Source organism: Taudactylus pleione, unplaced genomic scaffold (assembly GCF_031769625.1).
Source record: "Taudactylus pleione unplaced genomic scaffold, aTauple2 ptg000127l, whole genome shotgun sequence".
In the NCBI taxonomy this organism is placed as follows: Eukaryota; Metazoa; Chordata; class Amphibia; order Anura; family Myobatrachidae; genus Taudactylus; species Taudactylus pleione.
In genome coordinates this window covers 1832461-1857010 of record NW_028284529.1, presented here as the reverse complement: position 1 = coordinate 1857010, position 24550 = coordinate 1832461, and the positions used below count along the sequence as shown (strand labels likewise).

The 24550-nt window shown below is 38.9% G+C and overlaps 1 protein-coding gene across 1 annotated transcript in view; it reads right to left on the bottom strand.

Annotated features, from left to right (window-relative positions):
- Positions 1–3837: 3837 nt before the first annotated feature.
- Positions 3838–24550, bottom strand: part of SLC44A1 (solute carrier family 44 member 1) — a 138329-nt gene continuing 117616 nt past the window's right edge. The window contains exons 11-16 of the mRNA XM_088472595.1: positions 22807–22963; positions 20241–20324; positions 15289–15426; positions 11003–11239; positions 8847–8921; positions 3838–5614 (exon numbers count right to left, since the gene is read on the bottom strand). Coding sequence (XP_088328721.1) covers positions 5591–5614; positions 8847–8921; positions 11003–11239; positions 15289–15426; positions 20241–20324; positions 22807–22963 — 715 coding nt within the window. The 3' untranslated portion in view covers positions 3838–5590. The remainder of the gene's footprint in view (positions 5615–8846; positions 8922–11002; positions 11240–15288; positions 15427–20240; positions 20325–22806; positions 22964–24550) is intronic.

Here is a 24550-nt window from a genome sequence, read left to right as displayed (position 1 = left end):
TTTTGGGGTTCTCCGCATATGTATGCTTTTTACACCCCATAAAATGATGGGGTTTTTTGGATGGTGTAGCCAGGTTTACTCCCCTTATGGTATGTACAGAGATCAGTTACTCATGACCTATCAGGATATATAGCATATAAAGCAGTCTATTGTGTGTACACACTGCCAGAAGGACTAAATGATAGATTGTTTGTCGACTGCACATATATATCGCCTAGTGTGTACCCAGCATAAGAGAGTGTTAAAGTTATAATAAATTATATAAAAGCAAAATATACAGGTATGGGATCTCTAATTTGGAAGCTAGTTATGTAGAAACTTTAAAACTATGAAAAGGGGCTAAAAAAAAAAAAAAAAAAAAAGGAAAACTACAGTTGCATTTTGGTGAATTAGTAGTATACAAAAATATATTAAACAAGTGTCTCTTGTTTAATATAGAGAAGAATGCCACGGACAGTGTGTGGAAATAATTTTTTCTAATTAAAAAAACCCCCTCATTTTTGGAAAATTGGAAGCTTTAAGCATTCCAGATAACAGCACATCCATCCAAATATATATCATGCACAAAATAATGTCAGCACTCTCAAAAGAGCTAGAAATCCACAGAGAATGCCAGGAACAATTACAGTATATCCACCCTGAGCAAAGCAAGTTTCAAACTGTATATTTAAAACGAGATACTGTAGCCTAGACCATTCACCAGCAGAGGGCAGTAAAAGGCAAGTTCAAGGTGACAATTAGCAGGTCACGCATGTTTATTAGCTAGCTAGTACCATTCAATTAATGCAAACTAGATCTACTAAAAGCAGATGTACTTATTTTTGCACTGAATCTACAAAGGAAATCTAAGAGATAATATAACGGGTGTATGTTAAAAAAAAATAAGATTTGTTTTGGTAAAAAAAAAATATTTCCAACTAAAATTGATGCATTATTAAATAGTGAAATTAGGATTGGTCATGTAGGCAATAAATCCACTTCTAATTGTACATAAAGTGGAGCCTAAGAAATTGAATGCAATAATATCTGAACATTCATTATTATATAAATGCTATTCTAATCATGATATCCTATTCTCCCACATGTAATGTGCATTTGGCTGTGTAAAGTGAAAATTAAGCTTCATAAAGCAGATGTATATTTGAAAGGATAACCAATAAATAATTTTATAGTTATTATAGCCTAAATTAAATAAGATTTTTAAAGTAAGCCAACTGCTTTCTTTAAAGAGGTATAGTCTGTTAAATTGTATAAATAATAAACCTCTTATTGTAAATATGTATTTATCTATTTAAATTCCATTTTAGTCAGTGAACATTTCTCTGATTAACTACATAGTGGAGCACTATAATGGATTTGAGGCTGCTGAGATTATAGGTTTCTAGCTTGCTTACTCTTTATTAGGTGATACAGCTGAAATACCACAACATTCCACTGCTTCTGAGCCTGACTTTAAATGGGATGGTCTGGTTTTTTATTTAACATACAATACACCGTTATTAATTTAGCTACTTGTTTTTAAATTTGAATGTATTTACATTTTTGTAAAATCAAATAACTACTATTACTGCTTAACATTTATACAATTTGCAAATGTATCGCATTTAGAATATGGAACTGCTGTAGTAAACTCTTTAAAATTCACAATCAAACACTGATCCTTTATTTTGTGATCAGAGTGAATTTTGTACCAAACTTTTCTTATAATTAAGACACTTCCAGTAAGCTGTGGTCACCCACAGGTTCATCATTTATGTTGTAGCTTGAATGTGCCAAAGCAGACTTGACTTATAGTACATTGAACAATGCATAGTAAAGGGGCTACATTGATTGTTAAAATAAATAATGTCATTATGAATGAATTGACAACTAAACGTTGTCACATATTAAACTTTTCTAAGAAATTACATTTGGTGTACCAGATTATAATGGGACATGTTGTATAAAGAAAGTAAGGGGTAGATGTACTATGCCTTGGAAAGAGATAAAGTACCAACCAATCAGCTCCTAATTGTCATTTTTCAAATACAGCCTGTAAGATGGCAGTTAGAGCTGATTGGTTGGTACTTTATCTCTCTCCGAGGCTTAGTACATCACACCCTAAGTCTTAGATACAGTAGATTCAAATTACAAAATGGTAAACTTTGTTTAAGCAAGTTAAATATTTGAATTAAATATTGAGTGCAAAAAAAAAAGGGAATGTTTATTACCATTGATTTCAGGTAGAATACTAAAGGCACATACATGCAATTATATGTTACTGTATCTTATAATTCATATGCACCATGAATGTTTATTCTGTGTTTAACCACTTTGGGGGACCTGGCTGGTACTAGAATCTTTACGAGACTCCATGGGAGTGAGCGATATATAATATTTCTGCAGCAGGTTCGGTTTTTATCATTTCTCATTTGCATAGCTGTAATGCGCAAAGTATTTAGTGCCAATGTCACAAAGATTATCTAAATTCCCACAGGTGATTTTACTGAATTAATATGATTTGTCAATTGAAATAAGCATTTTATTGCATCAAATATTACCCCTAACATATATTGCAGTTTTCTTAGACAAGTACAATGATTATGACATATAGTTGCTATGATAAGTCTACCCTTCAGAGGTCAAGATACTTAAGCTGTAAGACTAAAATAACATTACATGAAGCTAAACTGTAATGTCCTTTTTTGCAAACTTGAAATCCAATCGTTTTTTAGTGCATTAAAATATTACTTGCTGTGTGGGCCTCTGAACAAGCTGTAACCACCAAACTAGGAATTCATATAGCCTAGAAGAGGCATTTTACCACACACCATCAAAATGAAAAAAATAAAATAAAACAAAAATGAAAACTTATGTCACAATGTGGGTGCAAATCAAAGATTCAACATTACTTTTTCTGAATAAGTCTATGCTTAAATTGTTTCTGGATTATGAGTGTTAAATTGTGCAATTTAGTGTTTTTTTTAATGTTTAACATTTTTAGTTTACACAAATACATACATTTTTATTTCATACCACACTCATACGGCAATGTCAACCTCAATGAACACATTCACGCTAATGACTTAAAATATTTGTGATTTTTTTAATTCAAAATAATAAAATTTCTGGCTGACCCACTTTTATTTTTCATTTTGAACATTGCAACTGCATTGCCCATCCTCCATGACTAGTACATAAAAAAAACCACACAAAATTTATGGGAAAAAAAAAAAAAAATGTTCTACGGGAAACTGTATAGAACAGATGCTAATTGCTCATAGTAACTCTAGAGGTTCAGCTTCATTTTCTCAACTTTACTAGAAATATGACAATTTAAACGGATTGCTTTAGTATGGACAATATGGCCTTATTATAGTTATCTGTAGAAAGTGTTTTTTTTTTTTTAAATTATAAATATCCTGCTTTGGAGATGTTTAGCATGTAATTCAATTTTAGTATATGTTAGATTACTTTTATTTTCTCTGCTGATATTTCTAAAATGTTACAAAAGCCTTCTTGTGACAAGGTACGGACATTAGCTAATTTAGACCAACCACGCTTACCCCACTGAAAAAACAAGTCCAAAAACAGGTTTTGTGGTGTGTAGACAACTCACTGCATGCAACTGTACGTCTCACAGTATAAGCAGGTTAGGAGGAGATTAAGCAGCCTCCACAATAAATAATGCTGCGAGAGCACCTTCTTGTAAGAGAAAGCAATCCAATATCTAGTTTATAACAACTATCTTTATCCATCTCACAGAACCACAGAATTGCTGTGTCAAGGTTTAATCCTTCACACTCAGGTTCTGTGGGATAAAGCCAGTTGCTATAAACCAGCGGTGAAAACCTTTTGTTATAAGAAGGCTCTTACTGCATCTATATTTATATTGGTGGCTAGAATATATTTTAGCACTGTCATCAGTAGAAAAGTCCATTGAGACTGGTAAAATTAAATTCCCTTTGGCCAGTGGACAGAACCAAACATCCACTACTACCCTAATGAAATTGGTCTCTTATATGCCCACATATCACCAAGGCTATCATCATGTAATCAAGACATTGGTAAAATCAATCTTAATATCAACATGATTTTGACAAAAGTTACATTCTTATCTGCATTAAAAGTAAATGAGGACCACAATGGTAATTTTTTTTCATACTTTTATGTTTTCCTACAAAAGTGGTTAAAAAAAAATATAAACATAGAAGACATATGCAAAAGTATATTTTCCTAAATAAATGCATTAGTCAAAGGTGAAGCATCATTAACAAGCACAGAAAAAAAAAAGGAGAACAAATTCACTGCTGTTGGGCTATTGATTTACTGTCTCGCTTCAGAGAGAGCGAAAATAATTGCATCAAGTTCAGTATATCATGATATTTCTCCTTTTAAGGAAACTTCAATAAATCTGCAAAAATAAGATATACAGACTTTTCAAACATCATAAATAAGGCTGTTTCTTCTAAAGCTTTTGCAGACCACTCAGAAACATGCCATTGACCAATAGACAAAATATGCCAAGCAGTGTTTGGCAATCTAGACTCCATTTGAAGTTTAATTGTAAAGAGACTGCAACTAGGAAGTATTGCTAAATAAGCCCTGTCAATAGGAGTATTCATCCAAAACTAAACCTTCCCCTTCTAGACACCAAGTTATGAAGATTTTCTCAGCCCTATTAGAAATATTATTACTCAAATGCCGCATATAGTGCATGCTAGCTATTTTACACCTCTTGTGATGGCATACCTATGTTCTGCATAGACACTCACCAGCAAACCAGTTGTCTGGTAAGGTTACAACTACAATTAAAACTAGAAAATAACCTGAGCTCTGCTGTGAATAGCAGTACTAAAATACAACAAAAAGGAAAAAAAAAATTAACATTGCCAATAAATGTAAGATGTAATACAGAAAAAAGCAGGCAAATCACTTTTAGAGTTGGAGAAATTGGAGTTGATCTTTTGTAAATAGTCAAGGTTAGTATATCTCTTGCTGCAACACACTGAACAATTTGAATTACAGTGTCTATAACTTTTGTAAACATCCTTCATTTTTCAATCTGTATCATACTTAACAAGATTGCATTTACATTTAGTGCAAAATACAGGAGTTTATAGAAATATGTCTAGGCTGGAAAGGGAACTAATTTGTTGCATGATATAAACATGAAAAATATATATGCATCTAATTCCCTCATTATTTCCAATTAGTGACACGTTATTTAAACCAAGCACTTTTATATAATACAAAACCAATAAAAGAAAACACCCTCCTGTATATATATTTTCTTGTAACAAAAAAACACAGAAGCACAGATGAGAGTGTAAAGAATGCTTCTTATGTATTAAAGCATCAAACCTGACTCAAAATAAGAGGGAAAAATACCCACTTTCACTTGGAAAGTTTATTTCCCTTACGTTAAGTAGCTTGACCTTTTGAAATGCTGCACACCTAGTAACCATGCTGCTGGCAGCAACCCATAGGATACATCAACCAAAAATATATATATGTATATATAAACAGGAAGATTATTAACCCTGCTTTTATTTTGGCTGCTTGTGTTTATTTTGGAATGTCAATGGGGTCCGATATTGCTGGGCTAGATTCAAGCTGTACTTGTTCCCGAAGCCTAGAAAACAAAGTCATATAGGGTGATCTTAGATTGAATTCAGCATTGGAGAACACAACACACAAAGGAGAGGACAGAGATGAAAGCAGAGTGTGTGCGGAGGGGCGCTTCCGTTGGACACCGCATTTAGGGCTGCGGAATAAATATTGGAAGCACATTAAATTGTTACATACCCTTGGTGGGATAGACATATCACATGATTACATTGTGCTACCGTAATTTCTTCTTTTTTTTTTTTTAAATTAAAAAAAGGTTGAAAACTAAATGTATCTACAAATTATTTCAGACATGAATAAACTTGCTTTGCTTTCAATAAAAGATAAATGGATATAAGGATTATTTTACCAAAGTTTTGAACGATTTGAAGGATTGAACGATTTTTGACTGCATTAAAACGAATGGAATCGTCCAAGTCTGACTGCAAACCCATCAGATGTCAGATATCGTTATCTGACAAACGGGAACGCGCATCGTTGATCGTCCATCGTTCAGGCATGTCAGATATGAACGATTTTCCTTCAGATATGAACGACTGAACGATTTTTAAATCGTTATCGTTCATATCTGAAGGAAAAATCTGATCGTGTGTATGCACCATAAGGCTCAACCTTAATAGGTCCCAATTTGGCGAAAGTGTTGATTTTTTTAGCTGATTATGCTGCGGTGTTTCTTTTAAAAACAAAACCAGGATGGGTCATGTCTTTCAAAAATAAACGACGAAAAAATCTTCACTTTTGTGAAATCTATTACATTCTGGCCCAAGTGGATTCCCATAAAAACATACATATGTAACTAAGCACCACAGGATCAGATGATAAAAGATATTAAAGGTCATCAGTTAGTTGTGTGTTTAGTGTAGAAAACATGCTGATAAAACAAGACTGAGAAATCATGCGTGATGTCACACCATATTATCCTGTTAGCAATTTCATGTATGTAACTTTTTGATTAAAAATAGAACAATTTGTGTCCCTTTAAATGCTCTGAAGCTACCTAAAATTGTGTAAATCAGAGAAGCCTTTGGTTCCCAGTCATACTGCAAATACATTAGATGGATCAGTTGATTTGCAGTTCAGAGGGAATTACAATATGCCCTCCGGATATAGAGCCTTCCTAGCCACACCCTGCCATGATGAAAACATTGCTGTCTACCTTGCACACTAATCTTCCATACATCCTCCATACTTACTCGCTATTGGTCACATCACAGTAGCTTGCAGAAGTGTTTTTTTATATTTGTAAATACGCGCCAAGTAGTCGCAAGAAAGCTTTCTAACTTCTAACTATATAAATTATGCCTTAAGTTTAATTTGATGGCAAAACAAAAAGTTTTAGCTTGTTATTTTATTAGGAATTTTAGGAAAAAGGAAGGCATAATTCAAGGTTGTTACAGTATAATGTTATAAAATCCTAAACAGGTAAGTAGAACACTGTCCAGCTTAAAGGCCTTAAAAAATACCAGATATGGTCAGGATTATTTGATTACTGTACCAGATACAACATGTGATTTTACCATGATTAGGAGCAGTGTTAATAAAAGTTACTCATCATACGTTCTAATCAGACAGTAATGTCACACTATACTTACTGTTCAGAATCAAAACTAGCTTTTATGTGACTTCACAATATGGAAATAGAGGACCATATAAGTGAATAGAAACAGAGCATTCTTATCTATTATGTAACATACGTGACATTTAGCATGGATTGGGGCCCCTAAAGCAATTTCTGCATAATGTTCTATACAAAGAAAGAAAACATACAAATACAGTGAAAACAAGCCAATTTGTACGAATGGTATGTTCTGGACAAGCTGAAAGGAACTTCTGGAATTTATTGCCCATGTGAAGAAAACTCAATGATGCTCTGTGGACTGCTGTACTCAGTGCTCAGTGGGTTGTTAAAAACAGTGACATTGATGTACCGTATCAAGCAGAAAAAAGAGTGGAGAAGTGGGCCAGTGAAGTTGTTGCCCAAGCAACCAGTCAGCATCTACCCATCATTTTATAGAATGTACATGATAAATGCTATCACAAAGGACGCTGCTAATTGGTTGCTATGGGCAACTGCTCCACTAGTCCACTTCACCACTCGCTTTTTCTCAAGATACAGTTTAGACAACGTTGTATATTCTCTATACTTTGTCATGCAATAACTTAAAGAATAAAGTTTTCTTTGATTCTACCCATTTCCCTGGGAAGAATTTTAATTTCTAAAGTCTGCTATGTCTCGCACTGGTATTCCCTCTTCAGTACTTACACCAAAGTTTTGTAGTCTAGCTGCCCGAGAAGATGATTAGCTGGATTGTTATAGCATTCAATATGCTATTAATCTGTGTGCCTGGCTAGATAATGGTTGGCTCCCACTGGGCCACAATTTCAAGAGTGGGTTTCTTTAGTTTATATTTGTTTTTTTGTCAAATATATACAGAGTTTGGCATATGTTAGTTTTTTTTTCTTATTTTTGTTTCTTTCTTCTCTGTATTCTATTTATTTTATATATTCTATGCTGTATTTTCTATATGTTATATATCTAGTAGCAGTGGTTTTCTTTTCTTTTCTTTATCTGAACTATATGTAAAACATTGTTTGTGTATTTCTTATTTTTGGAAGGGCAACTAATGCTGGGATTCTTATATTTGCTGACGATTTATGTATCCCAGATATAAGAAATAACATGCCCAATATCTTGACCTTGTATGGTTGAGTTGTTCCTATTATCTTTTTATAGGTGTATTGTATATGATGTTTGACAAATGTTTTCCCTTTTCTTTTCTCTGTTTACACTCTGTTTATTATATATAAAAAGTTATTAAAAATTACTTTATTTAAAAAAAAAAAATTTTTAATACATAGTGAAGAAAAAATAAACACTCTACTTTTTGCAATATTTTGCATAAATATTTTCCATTAACTTAATGAACATGTTCCCTCTACAAGAGGATATTCAGCAAATCTCAAATATAGAGCAGTGTGAAAAATCTAGTTCTCTTCCCACAAGAGGAAGGAGGACACAATTCCTTTCAGCTTGTTTTAACAGATGATGGTCTCAGCTGTGATAAGGACTCTGCTAGCCAGCTGATGGGCAAGCAGACAAGCAGGAAAAGAAGAACATCTTGAGTGACGCAGACAACAAATAAGTCACTAGAAGAAGCCCAGTCAGTGAAGAGAGATAGGGGCAGGAAGTAAAAGTGAAAGTCTTGGAGCATGGTCATCTCCTTGGCTGCACCTACCATCGGCTTCAGCTCCCTGCCCTCTGCTCCACTGCCCGTCTCTTTCATGGCTTTTCTACTGTTCTCCACAAATTCCTGTAACGACATATCACAAATTATCACAATAGAAATATAACTGAAGTGTTTTCAAGCAAAGCTGTAAAACTCTCTCACTAAAGGGGAGATGTACTAAGCCTTGGAGAGAGAGAAAGTACTAACCAATCAGCCCCTGCCACTTTACAGACTGGGGTTGAAAAATGTCAAGAGCTGATTGCATGGTACTTTATCTCCGTCCACTTTCTCTCTCTCCAAGGATTGATACATCTACCCCTATATGTTCAATATATAATTTTGTTAGTGCGTAAGAGCACAAATCATAAAGCTATATTATCAATGTAAAGAGAGGGAAAAGAATGTGCTGTAAAGTCTGCTAAACACATACGAGGGGTGTGCAATAAGTTTCTGGATGTGCAGTGCATAGGTAGACACAATCTGACTGTCCAGTTGTAAGCTGTAATCTCTGATTACACAGAACCATATATAAGCAGCATTGCACATCGAAGAAATCAGCTTATTCACTTCCTGCAAGAAACTTGTTATGGAACTCTCCAGTGGCCTCTGTTGAGTTCATCTTCTATGACTGCAAGAAAGGTGTGCAACAGCAGGTGAGTTTTGACCGACTGCGAGCTGCTTTTGGGGAGATAGCACTGTCCTGAACCACCGTGTTTAAGTGGTTTGCAGAACTTTGGCACGGGAGACAGTCCCTGGAAGAAGAAGGGCACTGCAGCCGACCAGTGTCAGCCATCATCCAGGACAATGTTGTTGCCGCCAGGGTAACCGTGGCCCAGTCAGAGAAGATATCTCATTGGGGTTCATCTGCTTGATATTCCACGAAAAGCTTGGTCTCTCAATGTTTCTGCATGCTGGATGCCCCATCAGCTTACTTGAGAGCAGGAGGCGGCTCAGGCGATGTGGAGCCGGATAATGCAGGCCAGGTTTGATGGCAGTCGCTCAAACTCTGTCTGGGAGATAATCAATGGAGATTAATCCTGGATCTACAATTTCGACCTCGAGACCAAACAGTCTGCCCAGTGGACCTCAGTTGGAGGTGCGCCACTACAGAAGTTCCGTCGTGAGCGCAGCGTAGCCAAGCAAATGGTGGCTGTTTTTGTGGCCAAGACTGGTCATGTAGCTACCATACAACTTGTGCAGCAGTGCACCGTCACTGTGGATTGGTACTTCACCCAATGCCTGCCACAAGTGCTGGAAGCCATTTCCAGGTGCCATCCAGGAACTTGTGCTCGTGGTGCCTTCTCTATCATGACAATGCACCTGCCCACAAGTCCAGGAAAGTGGTGGATTTTCTAGCCCATGAAAGCATCCAGGAGTCCAGTCCAGACCTGGCCCCCTGTGACTTCTTCATGTTGCCACAAATCAAGCGCAAGATACAGTATGTGGGATTCATTTTGAGTCACCGGAAGCTGCAGTGGAGTCCTTCATCCAGCATGTAGAAGACATACCTGCTTCGGACTAGTTCAGTTGCTTCACCAAGTGGTTTGAGAGCATGTAACTTTGCATAAACTCCTTTTTTGAACTTTGAAAAAATGTAATGTTCAATTTGTTTGTAAACAGAATACTTTTTGTGCATCCGGAAACTTATTGTACACTCCTCATATGGCTATAAAGTACATTTTAAGTGGCATCAAAATCTTGCCTAAGCAGTATGGTACTTATTAGTCATATGTGGGCATAAACATAGCATTCTGAACATAAAATGTGACAATTCCGATGTAAGTAAATCAAAACAAACACTGAAAAAAATGAACAACTCTACAACATGGCCTTATAAGATGACCTTGAACACATCAGGACACTGTGGGGGTATTTCTATTGTATGACGCGGTGGCCGTCAGTGATGGGGGCTCGACAAAGCAATTTAATTGTTGCTCTGTTTGGGCACGATAGCTGGCACCGGCATTTCTATTTGTCGTCTCCTGAGGTGTGGTTTGGGTGTCCTTTATGCTGTTAAACCAATTCTAATTATGCTCAACAAGCACTATAATTAATGGCCGCCCGTAAACAAATTGAAATTGTGCACCCATTAATTATTGCGACTAAAAAAATACAATTGAATCACCCCCTTAATGTGATGTATATAGACCAGAACAAGCACTCACCATTAGAACTTTGTCCATGTAGAATTCCTTCCCAGGACTCCCATCATTATATTTTGTATCAATAGCAAAACATAGGAACAGGACATCCACCACCATTTCGTAGATCGAAAGGAAGCAGTGAGCAACCAGAAAGGCAAATAGACAAACAATAATGAGTGGCAGCACCCATACTGTGTAATCCCTCTGGTAGTTAAGCAGCATAATGCCCGCCAAACCAGTTGTGCTCACAATCAAAATCTAAAGCAAAAAAAAGAGAAGAGAAACAGGTCATATTGTGGACATGGAGTTGGTACTTTAGTACTCTAGGTGACTTCACACAATTTCATGAATCTATCCTGAAGTACGTTTCCAACTGCACTGCACTCTATACCACCATATTGCAAAACTCAAGGTCTTGAATGATGGACACAGATAACATATTTAGCATATTTCTATCTAAAGAACACCTGAACCGTGATATACGGACCAAAAAAAAGAAGTTACTCTTCCTCGATTTTCAAAGTTGTGGAGCCCAGGTGAAAGTAATGCAGGTTCTGTGATGGCACCAATATTACACTAATTATTCTGTTAGACTGAACCTTTATGTCACGTTTGCTATAATTGCATTGTATGCCACAGTTACATTCATTGCCCATCTCTTTCTGTAAATTCAAATTTTAGGAAAAACCAAGGACATGGGTAACGGCTTTTAAAAATGGCACAGTGACAGTGACACACACACTCTAATGTAAAAACATTAGGCAAAGAACACAAACAGGACATAATACAAAGAGATGTAATACTAATTTATTTTATTTAAAGCGTAATACTCAAGAGATTTACTGCAAACATTGGAATTTAAAACTAGAATGCTCTGAAATGTGAAGCTGTAAGAACACTAGGAAAAAGGAATATATATATATATATATATATATATATTATAAGCTTGCATCATATTGATTTACTACTGTGGCTATAGCATTTGTCACCGAGCTCCTTAAGAAGGGAATGCTGGACCATTTGACAAATGTCAGTGTTAGTTCATGGCAGACTGGTTTACTGATCATTTGTGATTCATGCGCCATGGAAAGAAAAACAATATAAAATGCCTTTCCGCAGCTTTAGTCTAGAAACACAACATCATTTGTTACAGAAGCAGCTTTTGTGATAACGGCATTTCAAGGGGTTGCGCCCATGTCTAACGGCTTTCTTTTAAAACTATAGTCTTTTAGATTATAGATAAAATGTTTTGGTAGCTCATTTGCATACAAAGGTATGGTACAACTTTTGCTAAACCCTAGATTGGAATCTCAAGACAAGTATTAATGCAACAAAGTTAATTAAGAAAAATACTCAGTAGGAGATGTGCTGCCTTGGAGAGAGATAAAGTGGAGAGAGATATAGTACCAACCAATCAGCTCTTAACTGCCATGTTACAGGCTGTGTTTGAAAAATGACAGTTAGGAGCAGATTGGTTGGTAATTTCTCTCTCTCCAGGGCTTAGTACATCTCCCCCTCAAACAACTCTAACTTTGGCATAAAAATAAAAAAGAAATACATATATTTTATCATCAGTTAATTTTAAAAGCCACACAAATAGTAGTGACAAGCAGATTTAGCCCTGAATTTAAAACTTTCATAAAAATCACAGTCCAAATATTTCAGTTGTACAGTATATTTAATGGAAGCTGGAACTATGACATGTTCAGCACCTTTATTACTTTGTAATTGTATTGCTAGCAGACAGTGACAAAAGGACTGTCCTTTTCAGCATGAGTCTGAAGAATGCATGCAACCATCTTGAGGTCATTCCCAACACTCAAGATAAGTACAGGGAATTATCTGTCCTCGGATGTACACAGAAGAACTACTAATGGCATCACTGTTCGACAGGAAGCTTTGATTGTGATTGCAGAACTTCACAGCTGGAAATGACCTTTGTATCTTTAATTATGTGATTGCTCAAAGAAAATATAAATTTTATACACATAAAATGAGGTTGTTTCAGTAAATGGCATGTCTTGAAATGATCTGGGCTTAATAATTATTTTGGCTTCATTGAATGGTGTATAAAAATAATTTTGTTGATATATGTTTGTCCAGAAGTCTAAGGGCAGTATCCAATTAGCCCAGATCATTGTTCGGGCACTAATGGATCCCCCGGGGCTATCCAATTAGCCCTGAAGTGTTTTTTTTTTTTCGGGACGTGATGTGTCCCGAGAAAAAAAATCCACGAAAAGTGCAGTTTTTTTAGCCGCCGCAAAGTCCGTAAACTTATCACAGATCCTGTGTGTTTTTGTCCGAAATATCCTATTGGGATGTAGTTAAAATACCAACAATCGGGACACCGTCTGTTGAAATCCCGGCGTCGGAATCCCAAACCAGAACTAAACATAGGCGGCTAAATCCCGAAGCCAGCCTACACACCGATGCCAGAATCCGGACAGACGCCACCCCGAGGGGCGCCCTTTGCTGTTAGCCGTAAGGGGGGGGGGAGGGAGGGTTAGCAGTAGGCACCACTGGGGGGGGGAGGGAGGGTTAGCAGTAGGCACCACTGGGGGGGGGGGAGCTAGGCACCACTGGGGGGTGGGTTTAGGGTCAGACACTAAGGGGGGACGGTTAGTTTAGGCACCAAGGGGGGAGGGTTAAGGTTAGGCACTAACGTGGAGGGTTAGGGTGCGGGGTGGGGAGGGTTAGGAAGAGGAGGAGGGAGGGTTAGTATACTTCCCCGACCCCTGTCGGGATCCCATGCATCAGGATACCGCTGTCGGCATTTTGACAGCAGGTATCCCGACTGGCGGGATATCATACCCAACCCATCCTATTAATTTGTCTGAAGTAATTGGATAAAGGTGAAAAGCAGGGATGATAGTCTAAAAAAACCTTGTTTTTCACCATTCGCAGCTAATTGGATAACCCCCTAATTCCTGCATGTCTTAACAGTCATAAACTAAAATAAAGTGTAGATATGATAGAATATAGAATACAGAATGAAGTGTGTATACTGCACTCTCCTTGTTTTCAGGAATGTTTAACTTTGTTTTTCTTCTATATGCATCTAAAGAAATGCTATGTGTTAAATCCAGGGGTGATGGGACCCTATTTTGCCTTGAAATGATCTTCAGCTGGATTACTTACATTTTAAATGGTTTTCCAGTGAAAGATGGTGCTAAGGCATTGGAAGCTACAATTGGGGTGCATTAAAACTGCATATTTGGGATTACAGGAAGAGGTGTACATGTTTGCATAATTCACATTGGGCCTGGTACCTAAGCTATTACATAACACAAGTAAACATTTAATTTTTTTTTTTTTTTAAATTAACTAGTATGAGTGGAGGAGTTAATTCAGAGCTACAAAAGAGGTTGGTGTGCATCAGTAAAATACAAGTTGTTTGTCTCTAAGAAAGTCAGCATGATACCTCTATCATACCTTCTAACCTTCTAACAGGTACTGAGAGGCTGCATATAGCAACCATTAAGCTTCTACCTATTATTTTATAGAATATACTTGTTTAAACGATTGAAGCCGATTTGTTGCTATGGGCAACTTTTCCACCTGTCCTCTTTGGAAGGTTTGATACATCTCTCCTCTAGAGAGGAATTGTGCCGTCTCATTCCTGGAGGAAATTCAGGTTAACATGTATGGAAGTACTGAGAAACTTGTACAGAACCGGTAACAGAGTTATGACTGGTGTGTTGTACTAAAAAGACAAACCATTCAACCTGTTACTATGGCTACTTTAAGAACCATGGGTGGAGAGGGCAATTAAATAATCTAACTAAAGGTACTATCAATTAATGGAGGGCATGATTGCTGGCCGGGATACATGTGACCAATTAACATTTACCAGAACTACTGTATAATCTCTGTTCTAAGGTGGAAAACCTAGCACAAGTGATTTCTATGGAGCTCCAATATATTGTACTGTGTGTTGATGTCACCGACAATAATAAAACTGATGCAAACCAAGCAAACACCCGGCAGAAAGAATGTATGCATAGGTGCATTCACGTAAATAATTTTTTCACTAAGAACATTAAATTGTGGTTACCAGCACATTGAATATTAAAACATGTGTATGAGCCCTCCATCAGTTATTTGGAGATTACCTAAAATATGCAGACAAAACCAACTCTACCAGCTCGGAGAAATAAAAAACAAATTCAGACAGAAGTCTTTCTTAATACACTAACGAAAAGTATGAACATATGTGCGCTCCAGTTAGGCTGCATTACATGAATTACAATAGTTAATGTGTCAGAAAGAAACCCAATTCCTGGTTTCGTTACCAGATGAAGCCTTACCTTTCCAAGGAATAGTACAAAATCTCCCACTGTGTTGATGGTAGCAACCCTTAGAGCATTCTCCACTAAAATAACAAGGGCATCTTTTGCAGAAGTGCAGAAGTTAGTGCTGTTGATAGCAGTGGCTGTATAGGCATTCTAGAGCAAGAGGGAACAGAAGAGAATGTATACCTGGCATCACATAACATTTACACAAACAAATAAAACAATAGAGTACTTGTGCACTACATAAATAACAATCTATTTGTGTGCTCTCTGATCAGGAGAGAGCAAGGGAAAAAGTGTGGGGGAGCTTGTATGTAGCACCACTGCAGCCATGGGCTTAATTTCAACCGAGGCACTGCATGTTCTCCCCATGTATTCAAGGCTTTCCACCAGGTACTCCCAAACGGAATGGGTATGAAATACCGCCAGCCGCATGGCCGGCGGTTTGATTCCCGTCAGCGGCGGCCCGACATGAGCAGAGTTCGAAGCAGCGGAAGCCGGACAGCGCTGGAATTCCCGATCGTGGATAGGTGAGTATTTACTAACCTAACCCCCCTAACCCTCCTTAGGGGTGCCTAACCCTAACTTCCCCCCCAAGTGCCTAACCATAATCCCCCCTCTGTGCCTAACCCTAACCACCCCCTTCCCCGCTGCCTAAACCTAAGTCCCCCCGGGGGTGCCGAACCCTGACCCTCCCTCCCTCCCCCTAGCCCAGTGTTTCCCAACCTCGGTCCTCAAGGCACACTAACAGTCCAGGTTTTAGTGATATCCATGCCTGAGCACAGGTGGTAAAATCCAAATAACTGCGGTACTAATTAACACACTTGTGCTCAAGTATGGCTATCCTTAAAACCTGCACTGTTAGTGTGCCTTGAGGACCGTGGTTGGGAACCCCTGCCCTAGCCTAACCCTCCCGGGGGGTGCCTAACCCTAAGTCCCCCCGGGAGCCCTAAACCTAACCCCCCTGCGGCTGTCCGCTCGCGGCGCCCGGCATCACTACGATCGGGATGCCGGGTGCCGGTCTCCCGGCGTCGGGGAAATGCGGGCATCTACATCTAGACGCCCGGCATTTCACCCTTGCCAGGAAATGACAGTCGGGAAGCCGGCTGCCGGTATTTAGGCAGTCGGCTTCCCGATTGCATACCCTCCCAAACTCCTCCCACAAGCGAAAAAAAAAACAAACTTGACTCTTAACTGGCTTCTAACAAAAGTAGCGGTAGAGAATTTAGGGCCTGATTCAGACCCGCTCGCATGCGGGTCGATGGTGGCCCATTGCGCACGTGCGGAATGCGCAACGCGCGTGCCCCGTAGCGAGTGAGACTTTCACTCGCTCCGGCGCTCGCAACAAAATGGGGCGATGTCGATGTTGATCGACAGCTCGCCCCGTTTTGCAGGCGTGTAGGGGGGGTGGCTGAACAAACTGAGGCGTTCCCGAAGGAACGCCTGCCGTTTGTGGGCGTCCCTACTGACATCATGTGGACTTCAGGCTCTATTAGAGTTGGAAGTCCACTCAGCATTACGAGTGCTGAGACCCTACCTTAGGGTCTCCTCGCAATGCAGATGGTCGCGATAATCGCGACCATCTCCTCCCCACTCACACTAGCTGTGGGTGGGCACCCACAGCTTAGCGAGCGGACAGGAAAAAAAAAAATAAATACTCCCCGACCTGATTCAGAGCGTGCGCTCGCAAATTGCGAGTGGCTCTGAATCAGGCCCTTAGACTGTAAGGTTTGATCTATAAAGCTTGTCTGTCATGTGTTGGTGTCAGATAAAGGATTACACTAAATATTATAGCTCCTTTGCCTCGTAAGCACTCTCAAGGCAAGGAGTCCGAATGAATGCCCCCACTGTAACTCAGAATGTGTTAACTGGGTGCAGCTTTTTTCTCTCTAAAGTGACCACCAAATATATCTATATATTATCTTTAAATAAAAACTCCCGCCTAACACAGCATACAGACAGAAAGGCGGCACTGAGGGACAAGAATTTGATGGTGTTACCTACTATACGCCACCTCACAGTGGCGTATGGTAACGCTTACATGTTGTCAGCTGGGCATGTCCCCCGGTGTCTTCCTCCATCGCTCTGGACTCTCCTCTGGCTCCGTCTGCTATGCTGTCATGTGTTCTCCCCAGCAGAACACAGAGTTTAGAAAAAAAAATAATAATTTTTTTTTCTCTTCTAAACTGCTGAGTTCTGCTGGGGAGAACACATGACAGCATAGCAGACGGAGCCTGAGGTTGCTACGCGAGCAGGTAAGTGCGGGGACGCGGGGGAGGTGAGCGGAGGGGACACACACACACAAAATTACCGCAGTTGTAGGTAGTGCTGCGCATGCGCTGGGTTAATGAATGTAACAGCGCATGCGCAGCACGGATTCCAGGTGCGGTAAGTTAGAGTAAGTTAGAGTAGATAGAGATAACTACCTATTTCCTGAAAAGCAGTCATCGCAAAGATGACAGCTTTTTGGAATAGATACTTATGGAGAGGAGGAATGATGATTCCTCCGGTAAGTAGGTAGAACTCCATGCGAGTTCTAAACCTAATTACCTTCAGAGAAAGTTTAGGTATGATGAATAGGCCCCAATGTCTTTAATTCCTTATTTTTTATATAAACAAATTATGCAAATTACAGTCAGTGGCTAATGGAAATATGGTGAACAGAAAACACATTCTCAAAATGATCTAATTTGATAAAGATCTCCAGGACATGTTACTTATTCCACAACTGTCATTAAAGGATGAAAAAGACAATAATATAAATCAGTGGTTCTTAACTCCCGTTATCAAGTGCCACCAACAGGTGATGTCTGTAATCATGTTGCTGGGTCAGTATTTATCCCACTTGCTTCCATAGAGAAAAAATCCTCAAAACATGACCTGTTGGGGATACTTGAGGGTTGGAGTTGAGAACAACTGATTAAAAATTACAACTCTTTTACCAACTTTACATTTATGTGTAAAATTTGCTATGGACCACAGCAACCAATCAGCATTTATCTGAATGGTGAACATTAGAGAGGTAATGAAAGCAAATGTGTGATTCGGTGCCGTGGTTTAGTACAAATGTTGCACCTAATTGCAATGTGTCAAAGTGATTATCAAGTGCACTACCCTTTCATAATGTCAACTCAGGTCGAAATGGTTCAAGCTGTTGCAGAGGTTGCCAAACTCTGCCATTACAGTCCACATTTTAAGGATATGCATGCTTGAGCACAGACTAGCTTCGTCTAGTTTTACTTTTGGATATGTGATTTAATGCAAAGTTTGTGTATAGGAAACAAAAAACACATTAGGTAACTGTACAAAAACAACACTGCATACATTTACTTCTATTACTTTAAATATGTAATTTAAAAAATAATTTTTTTTTCTTGGTATGGATTTAGGGAAATAGAAAGGGTACATCTGTGTAAACAGGTCCCCTGTAAGCACTTGGTTGCTAGTTTATAAAATCAGTATTTTATCACAGACAGTTTAAATTATGTTTCTTTATTGTTTTTCTGCTTTACATTCGTAATTGTGAAAGGTTTTATTATTATACACGTCATTTATACACATTTTTTGCTTCCAGGCAGAATTGCGGAAAGTGTCTAGTTGTGGTTTCAGCATAACTTTCTTTTATTAATTTGAATTTATTTTAAATTAAATATAAACCAGCATATTTTGTTTGATGGAATTTCTTTAATATTACTCTGTCCTAAGGATATATCTAGTTAATATATGTTATTAATGCTTATGTTGAATCTGCTTATTTTATAAGGCCAAGTAAACATATTACTGCACATTAATATATAATGACTCTTTCTGAATAATTTAGTTAAATACATACCTAAGTAACAGAAGTGATTGCTCCTAACCATATGTGACTTGCAACCTATCAATCTCATTCCTGTACTCAAAACAGACATAATTAATGGTGGAAATATGCCATGTTACTTCACGGTGAAGGGATGGGTAATGCACAGAATCTTGAATAATTATGGGCCTTCGTTATGAACCACAATTTATTATTTAACAGATTAGTGCATTCAAGTATGGAATAGTGCAAGTGTGGTAGAAATTCTGAGCAACAAGATCACTAGTTTTAAAGTTTGCTTTAAATCTGAATCGATACAAAGTGTGCCCTGCTGCAGTTTGGGCAGTAGATGAATGGTCAAAGAAAAGTCTACTCAAAACGGAGTTTCCCATTCCACGCCACACATGTGCTAAAGAGGCAATGATACTGGTAAAATGAAAAATATTTTCAATGGGGCAGTGTTTCCCCGAAAGTAGCATGTGATTACTGTTATGCCTATTCCATTAATAGACACTTTTTAGGGCACACCGTCTTCAGTACATTACCCTGGAGCTCCACTCAGGAGGTAGCGATTGTGTCAAAGAGTAGGGAGATTTATGGGCTGGTTGTTGGTAATAGGCAAACTCAGTTTTTTAGTTTAGTTATTCTCTTACACATTTACAGTTGAAAGTCATGATAAGACAGTTTAACTTTTGACACAGTTTGCTTAGCTGACATGTGAAGACTATTTAAGTGATGTAATAGCCTACCACAGACCCGTTACACAAGTATATGTTATTTTGGGCAGTGTTAGCCAAGACTTCTATGGGTTGGATAACAATAAAAAAAAAGCATGCCCGAGGCAGCTAATAGTGTGGTGATGGCTACAATGGATTTGAAAGAGACTTGTTTTTCCATATGATAACCAATAGGTTAAGATTTGAATTACTGCATTATAGAACCTAGCACTTTCCATAAAAATAAAACAGATTACACAATACTGGACAATGCTACATTTAGGAGTTAATAAAAATGTTGCACAGAGTCAAACACAGTGAGAAGAATCACATTTTGAAAAATTACAAAAATAAAATAAATTTTTCTTTTGTTAGTAAAAAAAAAATGTCTGATGAAATGAAATCAGGTTATTACATTGAATTGGAAGTACTTAAGACAATCATTTTCTCACCTGATTCAAATATGTGAGGCACTTTTCTAGACACCAGAGGCAGCAGATGCAGGATTTCAGCATACAGCGAGCACAGGCATTTTCCTATAGATGAAGATTAAAAGGAGGTGAACACACACATTTCAAAGTAGAAATTGTATATAATTTATCTGGTGTCAGTACAGACACCAACCTGCATTGGGTCTGAAACAGAAGGTTTTATCAAAAATGCAACAAAAGAACAAAAATTTTTTATCACTGAGCAGAACTTCAGTTGTTGAATGCAGTTATGAAATTGCCCATCACTTCTTTGGTACACTGGTAATTGTGTAACGCATTCTAGCTGAGACAAGGTACAAATGCCCAAATTCACTTTTTAGTGTAAGGGCTTACTCATTAGATCAGAGGTTGCCATACTCGGTCCTCAGGGCACCCTAACAGTCCAGGTTTTAAGGAGTTACATGCTTGTACACAGGTAAATTAATTAGTACCTCAGTCAAATTGATTTAACCACCTGTGCTCAACAATGGATCTCTCTAAAATCTGAACTGTTAGGGTAGCCTTGAGAACCACGTTTGAGAACCTCTGCATTAGATCTTCCAGCCACTTCATTTGTGTCAGCTCGCTGTTCTGGCTTCATTTGATAAAATGCATACGGCACCGCAGAAGATACAAATATGCTTGTTTAAATCATTATCAGCTTACGTTTCATTCTGCTTCATGAAATGGGTTGGACAGAATCCCAACACCGGCATCCTGACAGGGTTAGGATCCCGAGACCTGTTGGTAACCCTACCTCTAACCCACCCCACATCCTAAACCTAACCGCCCCCTCTGGTGCCTAACCCTAACCCTCTCCTTAGTGCCTAACCCTAACCACCCTCCTAGTGCAGTGATTCCCAACCACGGTCCTCAAGGCACACTAACAGTCCTGGTTTTAGTGATATCCATTCTTACGCACAGATGGTTAAATCAAAACAACTGAGGTACTAATTTAGTCACGTGTGTTCAAGTATGGCTATACTTAAAACCTGGACTGTTAGTGTGCCTTGAGGACCGTGGTTGGGAAACCCTGTCCTAGTGCCTAACCCAAACCCTCCCTCTAATCCCACTACTCACCGTCCGCATGCCGGCGCTGGTATTCTGACTGGTGTCGGAATTCCGGCGCCAGCATTCTGAGAAACGACATCCCGACAGCCAGGATTTCAACTACCTCCCCATGGAATAATGACAGTTTAACTAAGTAGAATGCAGATAAATGAAAACATATATATATTTTTTGTTGTACATCATATACAATACTGTGTATGTAACAACACAGTTTAGCAAAACATACTTGTTACAGAAATAGTTTCTTACCATTCCCGCCTCAGATCACCACGTGAGATGGTAAGTAGATAACAATAAGTTGGGAACTGAATTAGAGGTGATGTTCTGACACAGGTGTGCTCTCGCAGGTTAAGCCCTAAATGCTATTCAATTAATACCAATTTTGGACAATAACCGCAACCTAAAACAGGTCTTCTCCAGTGTCGTTAGGACAATAGGAGGTGCAAGCAGGAATCAGAGAAGATTGGTCAACTGTATTCCCCCTAAGGAGGAGGAAGTTATCTGGCTTTGTTCTCAGTAATGTGGATACATTGCTTTACAGTCCCAACATATTATAGGATCCATCTTACAGCAGCAGAGTAATAACACGCAAAGCCTTACCTTTTCATGGCTCCCTCCTCCCCAATACACAAACACAATTGGATTGAAAAGAAAAAAAAAAAAAGATTTCCCTCAGACATTACATTTTTTTACAAATGACTTTTTCAGCTCTTGTCAATGTGCCAGCATGGTTTAGTACGTTGGCGGGTGACAAGCCGAAACTGTTATGTGACTCCAAGATTTGTTTTTATTTTGTTAAAATGGAAAGCAGGCTTTAGGGAAACTATGACAGAGATAGAAGTAGTATATATACGATTGTACCCTTTAAAATCACAAGACTTTATAAAACTAAACAAGCATGATTATATAATTAGCACATGTAATGAGACTCCAACAGAAAAACATTCATCATAGTTAAATCAGGACCAAAGTCATTTATATCCCCATTTGTGGGATGCTGATAAGCCTCATGATAATGTAAAAACACTTTTATGGCTAATTAACTTAATCTTTGGGCATTGTAAATAGGGAAAACATTGCCTAGACCCTAATGGAACTCACTATAGTCTGGTACTTCACAAAGAATGGCTTGTCATTAATCATATATACATTCCAAAGGCAGTACTCAGTCATTTGTGCAGCAAAGGTGTCAGGAAGCAAAAGCAGCTTTTAGCAGGATTACTACTAACATTAAACCAGGGCTTAGATACTTATGGAGGTTTTTAATGGATAACTAAATATACGTACACATATAGGGACATGTATTTATGACACATATAGGGTCATGTATTTATGACAGATACACATATAAAATTACTTAATAACAGAAATAATTCATATTGTTTTAACACGGATTACAGAACACTCCCTAATATAGGGGTACTGTTTTAAAAGTGTTTTAACTGACTGCTGACTGTAAATGCATATGTTTGCTCACCTTCCCCGTGAGCTGACTTTGAATGTACATGAGAATCATTCGTGGTATTTTCACAAGAGTAATAATAAATGCTCCTTTCGCCACTGTCCCAAGATGATAACATACGAGTCTATTTACAGAAGCCAGGATGGGGGTAAATGGGAGGTCTCTCTTGTTCCTGTACAAAGGACGGAGTTAGGATACATATGTCTCAATTAACTCTCAGAACATTAATGACACGTTAAACATACATGTAATGTACAATATGGACCAATGTTAGCATTCTGACACAAAAATAAGCTCAAATGTAGATACTGTCTCAGATTTATGAAAATGTTAAAATCACAGGATTGAATAACTAGCTACAGCAATGGGCATGGTGAATAGACTGTTCGTATAAAAGGGTGTGTGCAGACGAAAATTACAAACACAGAAAACATTCAAGTTGTTAGCAGAGAAGCCATTCTGTCCAGTTTAAAAATGCCATAAATGTGCACATTTAAATAAGCCATATGTTTTTGCTCAAAATTATAGGTCATCCAAAATGTTGGGCAGAAAAATAGCATAGTGGTTAGCATTACTGTCTCTCAGCACTAAGGTCACGAGTTCCCGAACAGGGCCGCTATCTGTGTGGAGACAGTTTGTTCTCCCAGTGTTTGCTCCGAGTGCTAAGGTTCCCTCCCACACTCCAAAAAACATACTGGCTCCAATGTGGCATGGACTGTTATGAGTGATAAATGTTCTCTGTACAATGCTGTGTAAGTTGTTGGCGCTATATAAATAAAAGATAATAATCGTAATAAGATACACAGGGCCTAATTCAGTAGTGCACGCTGGTGCGTCTGTTGTTGGAGTCACAGCTGCAAATATATGCAAATGCTAGTATCAACCTTCCCCTTGTGTGGCAGCCTGCATCTGATGTCCAAGCACTGAAATGTCCACTTTTAGCATCTCTGCACGTTGTAACACCACTGGTGATTCTTGACACACCACCATCGGCGCACCATCAACACTTGCACTAGCCCTTTGGCAGTTACGGTTTTCTCCGTATGCTCTTTGGGCTTGATTCAAACGCGCTCGCAAGCGGGTCGATGGTCCCCCACTGCGCATGGGCGCACCGGAGCCGGCTCCGGCGTGCACATGCGCGAGACCCGGCCAGCGACGGACGCTCCGTCGCTACGGGTCTCGCACCAAAACAGGGAGGCTGTCGATTGTGATTGACAGCTCGCCCCATTTTGGAGGCGGGCAGGGGCTGTGGCAACACAAACGGAGGCGGCCTCAGTAGTGAGCTTCCGGCTCACTGGGGCTCAGTAGGAAGCTCACTGGGGCTTGCGATGGACGAGACCATCACCTGGCCGCTCGCAAAAGCTGTGGGTGGTCACCCACAGCTTAGCGAGGAGCCAGGAGGCCGGTTCAAAAAAAAAAAAAAAAAGCCGCCCTGATTCAGAGCGAGCGCTCTGAAAGAGCGTCCGGCTCTGAATCAGGCCCTGTGTCTGCGGTCTGAGAAAACAGCTACTTTCACTGACACAGCCATAACAGGCCAATGAGACATTTTGTTTTGCGTTGACTCCCAATCACCGCCCAGGAGCGCCCATCAATTTGCCAACCCATTTCTGATACGTACTCTGTGTAACACAATAGTCCTAGGGGCTTTCAAAACTTTTTGTGCATGTCCCAGGCAAATAATTTGCCCAACTATGTGAACATGGGCATTGAGTTTGAACCACGTGCATCTCTGAATCATGTGGAAAGGGGGCCCTAGACT